General features: G+C 44.3%; 1 protein-coding gene and 1 pseudogene across 1 annotated transcript; both read left to right on the plus strand.

The window, feature by feature from the left end:
* The first annotated feature begins 1,171 nt into the window (after positions 1-1,171).
* On the plus strand, positions 1,172-3,443 carry LOC140362221 (uncharacterized). Its single transcript, XM_072448314.1, has one exon. The coding sequence runs from the start codon at positions 1,182-1,184 to the stop codon at positions 3,105-3,107; it is 1,926 nt and encodes a 641-aa protein (XP_072304415.1). The 5' UTR covers positions 1,172-1,181; the 3' UTR covers positions 3,108-3,443.
* Positions 3,444-6,319: 2,876 nt separating this feature from the next.
* On the plus strand, positions 6,320-13,303 carry LOC140361543 (uncharacterized; annotated as a pseudogene).
* The last annotated feature ends 195 nt before the right edge of the window (positions 13,304-13,498 follow it).

Genomic DNA, 13,498 nt, shown 5'->3' on the forward strand with positions numbered 1-13,498 from the left:
TGTTGCACATGGTCCACATGTTGGACAGTGAGTACGGTGAACTGGAAACGCTCCCCTGCTATCATCCCTCCTGCTACAAACGTTTTACTGACAAAAGACAGCTGCTCTGTGCCAAGCAGAGACTAGAGAAACAGAACTCGGGTTGTACTGGTGAGTAGACCTCAGTTTATGTCTGCTACACTGCTCGTGTTCTTTGTATAACACGTGTGTCCCCTGCACCCTGGCCTAGTCTGCAGTAGAAGTGGCAGTCGTGACGTCTTGTCCAACAAGTCCAAAGATATAGAAATAATAAGTTAAAATGCATTTCTATGACTAGGCCTAGTGTAGCTCTGCTGTCTTATAGGCCTGGGGGAAATCAAATTCCAAATATTGGGGACACGTCATCATGTTCATTTTCAATAATGATACAATGATGTCAAAATAAAAATGAAAAGTTGAAAAGTGCATCAATAATAAACTATATCAATATTATTTCCAGAGAGTGCTGCTGCAGGACCTTCCCCTGAGAGATTGTGTTTGAAATCTGAAATTCAGGGATCTTCATCAATTCTTCCTGAAGTCTGTTTGGTCTGTAAGAAAAAGGAAAGATTTACAACGGTCGAGGGAACGAGAGCGAAGGAGAAATTGGTCAAAGCAGAAACAGAAAATCACGCTTGATCACGTCGCAATTTAATCGCAATTGCAATTAAACTTTCAGCCCTATTCCCAACTTCAAAAGACGATTACTCACTAACTGCAAAGTGCCCATTTGTTGAACTTTTGGTGGAAGTATTGGAACTATTTTACTTGATAAAAACCATAATAAAAAGTGTTTTTCAGGATATAATTTCTAGTTCCTTTCTGAGAGCTCGCCTATGGCCTCTTATGAATGTTTTGATTTCCATTTCATCAGCACGTCAACATCAAGAAGTCTCTTTTCAAACTCCTGTCTGTCGTATATCCACTGCACCCACGAGCACAATCAGCTGTTTCACTCCTCCATGTTTGGCCAAAACATTAGGAATGAGTGACGTTATCTCAGAAACAGTGGCGCTGGGAAAAGAATGTGGGTTTGATGTTTTCATGCATCACGTGACTTATCGCTCCGTCTCCAATCAGGACGGTCCATCTCAGTGGGTTTCTTACCTGGTTGTTTCTCTCCTGCAGGTGTTCAGGTGGAGCCCGGTCCTGCAGGTGTTAAGATGGAGCCCAGTCCTGCAGGTGTTCAGGTGGAGCCCGGTCGTGCAGGTGTTCAAGGGGAGCCCGTTCCTTCAGGTGTTAAGATGGAGCCCGGTCCTGCAGGTGTTCAGGTGGAGCCCAGTCATGCAGGTGTTAAGACGGAGCCCGGTCATGCAGGTGTTAAGACGGAGCCCGGTCATGCAGGTGTTAAGACGGAGCCCGGTCATGCAGGTGTTCAGGTGGAGCCTTGTCCTGCAGATGTTCAGGTGGAGCTCAGTGTGAAGCAGGAAAACCCAGAGACTCCTCAGATTAAAGAGGAAACAGAGGAACTGAGATCAGAGACTCCAGACATTATTATTAGTGATGTATTTTCACTGTGTGGTGCTAAAACTGACCATTCAGCAGACAAACCCTTCAGCTGTCCAGTCAATATTAAACCCTCTGATATAAAAGAACATCCCAAGACACGTTTTAAGACTCGCAGTTTCCACTCAGAGGAACAACGAGAGCACAGAGAGACACAGGGAGAGCAGTGTGGAGGAGGAGGAAGAGGAGATGGAGCAGACATCAGCTCAGACCCACAGTTACACTCAGACACTGAGAACTCTTCTTACACTGACAATGCTGAAGACTGGGAACCTCCAGCCAGAAGTTCAACTGCACAGATGGAGACAGAGGCTGATGGAGACCACGACAACCAAGTCCAGAAAAAAGACACAAGTACAGCTACACACAACTCAGGTCTATTCAGCAAATACAAGTGTGGAGCAGAGAGCAGAGCCACTGTCACAGAGGGACACGTGTCATGGACTGAGGGAGGAGCTGAAGGAGGAGCAGGAGGGAAGAAACACAAGTGTTCTGTTTGTCAGAAGAGATTTAAGACCAAACTGAAGCTGAAAACACACGCCAGAATCCACACAGGAGAGAGACCTTACAGCTGTCCAGTCTGTAAGAAAACATTTGCCCATCAAAATACTCTCAACAGACACATGAACACTCACACTGGAGAGAGACCTTACAGCTGTCCAGTATGTAAGAAAACATTCGCCCAAAAAAATGATCTCAACAAACACATGTGCATTCACGCTGGAGAGAGACCTTACAGCTGTCCAGTCTGTAAGAAAACATTCACAATAAAAAGTACTCTCAACAACCACATGAACACTCACACTGGAGAGAGACCATACAGCTGTACAGTATGTAAAAAAACATTTGCCCGTAAAGGTCATCTCAAGGTCCACATGAACATTCACACTGGGGAGAGACCTTACAGCTGTTCAGTTTGTAAGAAAACATTCACGGAAAAAGGTACTCTCAACAACCACATGAACACTCACACTGGAGAGAGACCTTACAGCTGTTTGGTATGTAAGAAAACATTTGCCCGCCAAAGTACTCTCCACTACCACATGGCCACTCACACACCTTACAGCTGTTCATTCTGTAAGAAAGGATTTGCCCAAAAAAATGATTACAACAAACACATGACCACTCACACTGGCGATAGACCTTACAGCTGTTCAGTCTGTAAGAAAAGATTTGCTCAAAAAAAAGATTACAACGAACACATGACAACTCACACTGGAGAGATACCTTACAGTTGTTCAGTCTGTAAGAAAACATTTGCCCATAAAGGTCATCTCAGGGTACACACGAACATTCACACTGGGGAGAGACCTTACAGCTGTTCAGTCTGTAAGAAAACATTCACGCAAAAAGGTCATCTAAACGACCACATGAACACTCACACTGGAGAGAGACCTTACAGCTGTTCAGTTTGTAAGAAAACATTTGCCCACCATAGTTCTCGCATCAAACACAAGCGCCTTCACAGAGACAGACCGGAATGTTCTGACACTGAACAGGAACCTTCAGCTGAGTTCTCCAGAGGAACCAGAACCAGTTCCTTCACAACACCTGACCAGAAGAACCATGAACTCTTGAAGTAACACCAAGAAAACATTCCTTAATATTGCTGAAAGTTCATGAGTTCTTTTGTTTCTCTTGGGTTTTTGAATGTTTGTGGCTCTTGCAGCTGTTCCTTCAGTGACAGTGTTCACGTTCACGCAGCAGACGAACCTTACAGTTGTTCAGTCTGTAATAGAACCTTTGATCAGTGCAAACTCAGGAGAACAACCTGAACCTTGGGTTCTATGTTCCATTTACAGCAGCACTTGTGTTTGCTCTGCTCATTACGCTGGGAGAGTTTTGTGTATTTAGTGTTTGTTTGATGCTTTTTGTCTTTCTACTTCTGCCTTTTGTTCTAAAATACAGTTTGTGGGACAAATAAAGGTTTTCTTCTCACCACAGACTCACTCGTTATGGTTTACCTAATGTCACCTGTCGTCAGGGAAACATAGATCTGACTGATCATGTCAATATAATTTTGAATTTAATGACATTTTACTCGGTTACAAGTCCAAAAGTAATTTTTCCCAAAACGTCCTGAACGTTAAAGTGAATATTTTTAACTTTCTGCTGATATTTGAGCCTCTCCATCTGAAACGCACACGGCCGAGCAGCAACCGTCTAAATATATAGCTCATATTTTCATCACATAAAGACTTCATTTAGTTTATTGTGTATTGATCATATTTATTGTGTATTGATCATTTGGTCCAATCACTGCTCTCCGCTCCTTCACCCGCCCACATTTCAGGAGGAGCAGAAACGCTAACGACGTTTAAACTGGCGACTTTTCTTTATCATGCAATATTTTCTAATTATCACAGTTTGCTCATTAATTAGTAATGCTAATTTGATTGGATTATTTAGAATTATTTCACGTGGATTTGAGCGATTATCAGTTTCAAAGGAACTTCTCAAGCAATTTACAAAAATATTCATTTAAATTCATTGTAAAAAGTGTTCACTGTCACTTTCTGTATTGTGCAGATTGTATGAATAACTAAGCGAACATCTCCATGGCGACGAGAAGACGACAACCGACGTGAAAACAGAGACGAGTCGAGGCCGTGACGTCACTTGTTTTTTTTTATGACCAAATATTGACCGATACATTGAAGAATATTGATACAGCCACCGTCGCCATGACGCACACGACCTATGGACTCAGACACTCGAAGGCGCAGAATAAATATTTAAGACCACATCTGTGCAGACCCCGCCCCCGATCCATAGAAATGTACAATCACGACAATCCATCAATATCCACGGAAATAACACGGAACGAAAGTATGTACAAGTGTCACTCCTGAAGGCACCGTCTGTACAACATGTACAAAAGAACACGCAAAAGTCTGAAGAATTGGTCCTAATAATAATAACATTTGATAAGATTGCACCGTTCTGTTCCGAACGTCGGCGTCTGTGCTTTTCCACGGCCATTTGCAAACAAACAAACAAACAAACAAACAAACAAACCCCTGAAGAAGTGTGTTTTTAAAAGTGACAAAAGTTACAAAAAGTACAGGTTTGTCCAGTTCAGGTGGCGATGACCAGTCGGTCCTCGTCGTCGCTGGACGCTTCGCTGAAGTCGTCCCTCGATATTTGCCACATTTTTGACGCTTTTGTCGTTTGGCATTGTGTGAGGAGACACGGCGTGAGGAGACACCGTTTGAGGAGACACGGCGTGAGGAGACACCGTGTGAGGAGACACGGCGTGAGGAGACACAGTGTGAGGAGACACCGTGTGAGAAGACATGGCGTGAGGAGACACCGTGTGAGGAGACACGGCGTGAGGAGACAAGGCGTGAGGAGACACGGCGTGAGGAGACACCGTGTGAGGAGACACGGCGTGAGGAGACAAGGCGTGAGGAGACACGCCGTGAGGAGACACCGTGTGAGAAGACATGGCGTGAGGAGACACCGTGTGAGTAGACATGGCGTGAGGAGACACCGTGTGAGGAGACACGGCGTGAGGAGACACCGTGTGAGGAGACACGGCGTGAGGAGACACCGTGTGAGGAGACACGGCGTGAGGAGACACGGCGTGAGGAGACACGGCGTGAGGAGATGAGACATGGCTTTAGGAGACGTGGCGTGAGGAGACGCGGCGTGAGGAGACGCGGCGTGAGGAGACGCGGCCTGAGGAGACACGGCCTGAGGAGACACGGCGTGAGGAGACACGGCGTGAAGAGACACCGTGTGAGGAGACACGGCGGGAGGAGACACGGCGTGAGGAGACACGGCGTGAGGAGATGAGACACGGCGTGAGGAGACGCGACGTGAGGAGACACCGTGTGAAGAGACACGGCGTGAGGAGACACCGTGTGAAGAGACACGGCGTGAGGAGATGAGACACGGCGTGAGGAGACGCGACGTGAGGAGACGCGACGTGAGGAGACACGGCGTGAGGAGACACGGCGTGAGGAGACACGGCGTGAGGAGACACGGCATGAGGAGATGAGACATGGCGTAAGGAGACGCGACCTGAGGAGACACAGTGTGAGGAGACGTGGCGTGAGGAGACACGGCGTGAGGAGACACCGTGTGAGGAGACGCGGCGTGAGGAGACACCGTGTGAGGAGACACCGTGTGAGGAGACACCGTGTGAGGAGACATGGCGTGAGGAGACATGACTTTATCAAACTCTTTCTTGGCGTTTATTACAATGATTCTTAAATTGCTCAGTTGGTCTAAAAAAGAAGTGGGACAGAATTGTCCTTGAAGCTGCTAAAAGAGTCCTAAAGGTGAAGACACTGGGGACGATCTAAACAACACGCTTAAGGAGAACTTTAGTGACCAGAACTGACCAGAGAATTTAAAGAACTGAATACATGGTTTTGTTTTATATATTTTTTGTTTATAAGAGTTCTTCTATTAAGAGTGTGTTTTCTGTCCTATTCCTCTGTATCTACTGCGTTGCAACAATGAAATTTCCCCACGTGTGGACAATAAAAGGATATATTATCTTTTGTTTTGCTTATCTTTTTCATACATTGTTAGCATGAGCACCTGGAACTAGCATATTCGCAACAGCAGGTGGCGGTAATGCGCTTTTTAAGGTTGCCAACCGCCATAAGACTCCAATAGAAGAAGATTATTCCAATACAGCAGGTGCCGTAAATCATGCCGTAAATGCACCTAATGCTGACGCCACTCGCCATGAAACAAAACCAAGAAGAAGAAGAAGACCCAGTTCCGACCAATCAGCGACCACGATTATGACGTCAGTGAGTCGGTCTGATGGTAAATAAAGATGGCGGCGCCCGGTCCAAAGCGGCGGCGTGCATCGCTGAATCCAGGTGAAAATCCTGCTTGCTGTATGCATATTTTAGATCATTGTGAGGAAAATAGCTGCGTTATAACTCAAACAAGATGGGACACATTCAGGAAGATCGCAAAAGAGTGGATCTCGCTGAAAGGGAGAGAGAACAACGCCGTGTTGCACATGGTCCACATGTTGGACAGTGAGTACGGTGAACTGGAAACGCTCCCCTGCTATCATCCCTCCTGCTACAAACGTTTTACTGACAAAAGACAGCTGCTCTGTGCCAAGCAGAGACTAGAGAAACAGAACTCGGGTTGTACTGGTGAGTAGACCTCAGTTTATGTCTGCTACACTGCTCGTGTTCTTTGTATAACACGTGTGTCCCCTGCACCCTGGCCTAGTCTGCAGTAGAAGTGGCAGTCGTGACGTCTTGTCCAACAAGTCCAAAGATATAGAAATAATAAGTTAAAATGCATTTCTATGACTAGGCCTAGTGTAGCTCTGCTGTCTTATAGGCCTGGGGGAAATCAAATTCCAAATATTGGGGACACGTCATCATGTTCATTTTCAATAATGATACAATGATGTCAAAATAAAAATGAAAAGTTGAAAAGTGCATCAATAATAAACTATATCAATATTATTTCCAGAGAGTGCTGCTGCAGGACCTTCCCCTGAGAGATTGTGTTTGAAATCTGAAATTCAGGGATCTTCATCAATTCTTCCTGAAGTCTGTTTGGTCTGTAAGAAAAAGGAAAGATTTACAACGGTCGAGGGAACGAGAGCGAAGGAGAAATTGGCCAAAGCAGAAACAGAAAATTGCGGTAAGTCTGTATTTTTGTGTCATTAAATCTTTGAATATCTCCAATGTTTTAGTCTCGTATTCCAATGTTTGTTGGTACAGAGGTATATGTTTACTATTCTAATGTATTTTCTTCCCTCAATAAAAACAATCATAAATTCTAGCAAAAGTAGATGAAAACTTGTGATGTTGTTGTAAGTGAGGCAGTCACATTAAGGCCTACAGCAGACTTCAAACACATTTAGACTGAGCTCTAGTAGTGGTAGTCCAGACCCCTATGTCTCCACTAGGCCCACATGGGATTATTTATACATTGTACTTGTATTAATAGTGGGCTTAGTCCTTATTGAATTTGAATGACATTTTTCAGGACGACTACGGGAGGCAGCAGAGCTGAAGCACGACGAGACCATTTTGATGCAGATCCGTGGGAAAGATTGTGTAGCAGTGGAGGCCAGATATCACTACAGCTGCTACAAAGCATATACTAGATTCCTTTCTGAGAATCAGTCTGAAACAGGAAGGTTTGTATTCATGAGACATTTACATCCCCAAAACATTTAGTTACAGAAGGTGAACTTACACCTGATAGAATTCAACTATTTATATTATGGAATATTTCAATTTTAATCAAGCCACTGAATCTTGATATTTTTATCCTCTTATTGTCCTGAGATGTTGCTTTAATTATTGACCAGTGTTATTTACTTGTAAACTAATCGTCATTCTATGATGCATTTTACAGAGTCAGAAGACCATTATTTGAGTCATTAGATGCCTCCAATTAAAGGGACACATCATTTTATTAGAGAATTATTGAATATAACTAGTAGTAAAGAGATATTTTTCGATTGAATTGATTTTGATTTTCGGCTCAGGAAAAAGTCCTTTTTCTAAGAGCCTCAATTGTAAGATTTAGTTTTGGACTGAATAATGAACTTGTGGCTCCATGAAACATGTTCCTAATCCAAAACACATTGGAGCATCATCAATGCAGTTCTGTAGGAATGGGCCTTGACCTGGGAATATCTGAAGTCAATATATGTTTTTATCTTTGAAATCTCATTCTCCAGCATTCCACAGAATTGTTGTACATGACACTTACCAGTACTTTTTAATTACAGGAACGACCAGCTCAAGTCAAGGACTCAAGCTGATTATCCTCAGATCACCTTTCATCAGCCAACTCTGAGAAATAAGAGTGAACTTGTGTTTGTGGAAACACTTTCAACTGGGACTGTTTTAGATGATTTAGACTCTGCATCAGAAAGTGACTTAGGATCTTCAGAGCATGTGACTTCAGGACTAGACGAGGAGCCAAGAGACCTCCTCCACACACTGTTCTCTGCTGGAATTGCAATCAAGAATGCTGTTAAACAAAAGCCAGGTGTTCAGTGGACACGGCCTCCTACTTCTGAGGAGTTTAATGTCACCAGTGTCCGTAATGTCGTGCCTCAAGAACTTTTTAACCTCCTTGCCTGGATAGTGGGAGCATCAGAAGATCCTACTTTGGGCGAATTACAAGAAGTGTCAGAACAGATTGAACTCGAGCTTCTGTCCATATGCCAAGATATAGTCTATCTTGCTTCTGATGGCTATAAACAAACACCAAAATCACTGGCCCTTGGACTAACAGCTGAGGAAACCATCTCCGGCGCTGGTACCACACACCATACAAACGGCCTCATGGTGCAGCCATCAACTGCAGTGCGCTCAGTGGAACAGAATCGTCCTCACAGAGAAAAAACCCAAGGTGCCTTTGTCATGACACCCATGATATTAGAACATTCTCATCAGCAAAAGCGTGTTGGTCCAAAGAGAACTGCTCAGTCACCAGAAGCTGATGTTGATGGTCATTTGCTGGAAGAAGCCAAGCGTCTTGATGGTGTCTACAACATTGTCAAGTTTACAGGTACTGGTACAAGTGAGAGAGGAAACTCTGTTATTTCATCACAATTATTCATTTTTGACAATAACTTTACAGTTTATCTTTTGTCCGGATGCAGTTTTAATTTGATAGTATGATAGTTATTAGGGGTGGGACAATATATCGATGGCAATATGGCGATACATCACGATATTTTCTCCCGCGATTGATTATCGATACGTTCTCGTCATGTATCGATCTTTTAACATTGTAAAAAGCCGCCATGCTGTCGCCGCCATCTTGGATTTAGTAACTTCCGTCCATGCTTCCGTCCCGATTCCCTATATGATCTAGTGCTAACCGTCAGATTAAGAAAACAAAAGTTTTCGAGATGCACCAGCAACATTTAAGTCCAAAGTATGGACTCACTTCGGCTTCTATTTCAGCACAGATGGTACAAAGCTCGAAAAGGACTATACAACATGCAATAACTGCGTTTCAAAAGTTCGGTACACTGGAAACACGACCAACAAGTACACTGCCCACTCTCGCGGCTTCACCCGCAGCTGTGTGAGAAAGCCCCTCAAAGCCGATACAGCCCGTTGTAAACTCCCTTTTCCAGGCAAAGCTGCCATCTTCTCCTGCAAGAGCAAAGTCAATCACAAATGGGATCGCTGTTTACATGTGTAGAACTCAAATGAAGAGTCGCTGTTTAATTGAGTTTATTGATTGCTTTTCTTTACATCTTGTTTGCCAGAGGGTATATTATGTGGGTGTGTGTGGTCTTATCACGGGAAGGGAAACAACTGCCAATTTAAACTGTAAACTTATCAAAACTTTGATGGCGAACTATGACTCCGACGCAACACTTCTCTTCTCGCTCTCCTCTCACACCTTGCACACAGCGCTCAGCATGACGGTATCTCATAGAGCCTTTTGTAACATATGATATCGAGTTATTATAGACAATACATCGATAATTGCAGTATCAACATATCGCAGTATTATCGTATCGTGAGCCGTGTATCGCGTATTGTATCGTGAGGTACCCAGCAATTCCCAGCCCTAATAGTTATGCATAATGAAACTATTTTCTGCTAGTAGCCTATTGTGGAGCTTGTGATATTAACTTATTGAATTTGTGTATATTGCTATATTTTTTATTTGATAGACCCCCTTAAGTGTATATTTTGTTATTAGTATCAGTTGAGGGGCCTATGAAGTGAATCTGAAATTGTAACAAGCCTGGCTCATTAGCACGCTACAAAACAAAGAAAAGTGTGGGGAACATGACTACAAAACGTTCGGGCCGTTTAAGATACTTTATTATGTTCATTTGTTGTAATAAATTAACAACGAGTGCCATAACAAAAGTACTAAGTATACTATAACTGGAACCAACGTTGAACAGAAACCAAACAAGAGTCTCAGTGCAAACCATTTATGTGACTCAGGTGCCACCAATCAGGCGGCCCCACCGCCTGATTGGTGGCAGATATGGCTTATTCAAGACCACCACTCCCATCTACCTGATATTTCACATATCAAATATTCATAGGATTGTCTATTTATGTGCCAAGTATGAAGAGTGTGACCCAAAACATTAGGAATGAGTGACGCTATCTCAGAAACAGTGGCGCTGGGAAAAGAATGTGAGTTGATCTTTTTATGCATCACGTGACTTATCGCTCCGTCTCCAATCAGGACGGTCCAATCTAAGTGGGTTTCTTACCTGGTTGTTTCTCTCCTGCAGGTGTTCAGGTGGAGGCCGGTCCTGCAGGTGTTCAGATTGAGCCTGGTCCTGCGGATGTTAAGGTGGAGCCCGGTCTTGCAGGTGTTCAGGTGGAGCCCGGTCCTGCGGATGTTAAGGTGGAGCCCGGTCCTGCGGATGTTAAGGTGGAGCCTGGTCTTGCAGGTGTTCAGATGGAGCCCGGTCCTGCGGATGTTAAGGTGGAGCCTGGTCTTGCAGGTGTTCAGGTCGAGCCCGGTCCTGCAGGTGTTCAGGTGGAGACCGGTCCTGCAGGTGTTCAGATGGAGCTCAGTGTGAAGCAGGAAGACCCAGAGACTCCTCAGATAAAAGAGGAAACAGCGGAACTGAGATCAGAGACTCCAGACATTATTATTAGTGATGTATTTTCACTGTGTGGTGCTAAAACTGACCATTCAGCAGACAAACCCTTCAGCTGTCCAGTCGATAATAAAACCTCTGATATAAAAGAACATCCCAAGACACGTTTTAAGACTCGCAGTTTCCACTCAGAGGAACAACGAGAGCACAGAGAGACACAGGGAGAGCAGTGTGGAGGAGCAGGAGGAGGAACAAGAGGAGGAGCAAGAGGAGGAGCAAGAGGAACAAGAGGAGGAGCAGGAGTAGACATCAGCTTAGACCCACAGTTACACTCAGACACTGAGAACTCTTCTTACACTGACAATGATGAAGACTGGGAACCTCCAGCCAGAAGTTCAACTGCACAGATGGAGACAGAGGCTGATGGAGACCTCGACAACCAAGTCCAGATAAAAGACACAAGTACAGCTACACACAACTCAGGTCTATTCAGCAAATACAAGTGTGGAGCAGAGAGCAGAGCCACTGTCACAGAGAGACATGTGTCAGGGACTGAAGGAGGAGGAGGAGGGAAGAAACACAAATGTTCTGTTTGTCAGAAGATATTTAAGACTAAACTGAAGCTAAAAACACACTCCAGAATCCACACAGGAGAGGGACCTTACAGTTGTTCAGTCTGTAAGAAAACATTTAACCATGAAAATACTTGCAACAGACATATGACCGCTCACACTGGCGAGAGACCTTCCAGCTGTTCCATCTGTAAGAAAACATTTACCCGTAAAGGTTATCTCAGGCTCCACATGCGCAGTCACACTGGGGAGAGACCTTACAGCTGTTCAGTCTGTAAGAAAACATTTGCGCAAAAGGGTACTCTCAAGTACCACATGACCGCTCACACTGGCGAGAGACCTTACAGCTGCTCCATCTGTAAGAAAACATTTACCCTTAAAGGTACTCTCAACGACCACATGACCGCTCACACTGGCGAGAGACCTTACAGCTGCTCCATCTGTAAGAAAACATTTACCCGTAAAGGTTATCTCAGGCTCCACATGCGCAGTCACACTGGGGAGAGACCTTACAGCTGTTCAGTCTGTAAGAAAACATTCGCGCAAAAGGGTACTCTCGACAACCACATGACCACTCACACTGGAGAGAGACCTTACAGCTGTTCAGTATGTAATAAAACATTTGCGCGTAAAGGTCATCTCAAGGACCACATGAACACTCACTCTGGAGAGAGACCATACAGCTGTTCAGTATGTAAGAAAACATACAGGCAAAAAGTTCATCTCAAGGACCACATGAACACTCACTCTGGAGAGAGACCTTACAGCTCATCAGTTTGTAAGAAAGCTTTTACCCAAACAGGTAATCTCAGCATCCACATGAACACGTACACTGGAGAGAGACCTTACAGCTGTTCAGTATGTAAGAAAACATTTGCCCGAAAAGGTACTCTAGACTACCACATGCGCAGTCACACTGGAGAGAGACCTTACAGCTGTTCAGTATGTAAGAAAACATTTGCCCAAAAAAGTCATCTCAAGTTCCACATGAGCATTCACACTGGAGAGAGACCTTACAGCTGTTCAGTCTGTAATAAAACATTTGCCCGTAAAGGTCATCTCAAGATCCACATGAACATTCACACTGGAGAGAGACCTTACAGCTGTTCAGTCTGTAAGAAAACATTTGGCCAACAAAGTTCTCTCATCAGACACAATCGCCTTCACAGAGACAGACCGTAACGTTCTGACACTGAACAGGAACCTTCAGGTGAGTTCTCCAGAGGAACTAGAACCAGTTCCTCCACAACACCTGACCAGAAGAACCATGAACTTTTGAAGGTACACCAAGAAAACATTCCTTAATTAATATTGCTGAAAGTTCATGAGTTCTTTTGTTTCTCTTGGGTTTTTGAGTGTTTGTGGCTCTTGCAGCTGTTCCTTCAGTGACAGTGTTCACGTTCACGCAGCAGACGAACCTTACAGTTGTTCAGTCTGTAATAGAACCTTTGATCAGTGCAAACTCAGGAGAACAAAGGAGCCTTGGGTTCTATGTTCCATTTACAGCAGCACTTGTGTTTGCTCTGCTCATGACGCTGGGAGAGTTTTGTGTATTTAGTGTTTGTTTGATGCTTTTTGTCTTTCTACTTCTGCCTTTTGTTCTAAAATACAGTTTGTGGGACAAATAAAGGTTTTCTTCTCACCACAGACTCACTCGTTATGGTTTACCTAATGTCACCTGTCGTCAGGGAAACATAGATCTGACTCGTCTGCATCACTGTGATAGGACACATTTTCACTGCGTGTCATGTCACCTAACGGCAGCATGTAGAGTTTGAACAGAAGGGGTCCCAGGACTGACCCTTGGGGCACACCACAGGTCAGGGGCATGTGGTCTGAGACATAAGGTCCTATCTGG

Source organism: Eucyclogobius newberryi, unplaced genomic scaffold (assembly GCF_026437365.1).
Source record: "Eucyclogobius newberryi isolate DKJ021-1_F unplaced genomic scaffold, fEucNew1.0.hap1 SCAF_16, whole genome shotgun sequence".
NCBI lineage: Eukaryota > Metazoa > Chordata > Actinopteri > Gobiiformes > Gobiidae > Eucyclogobius > Eucyclogobius newberryi.

Excerpts from the sequence above, each read along its gene's own strand:
- LOC140362221 (XM_072448314.1), top strand. The coding sequence starts at position 1,182 with ATGGAGCCCAGTCCTGCAGGTGTTCAGGTGGAGCCCGGTCGTGCAGGT.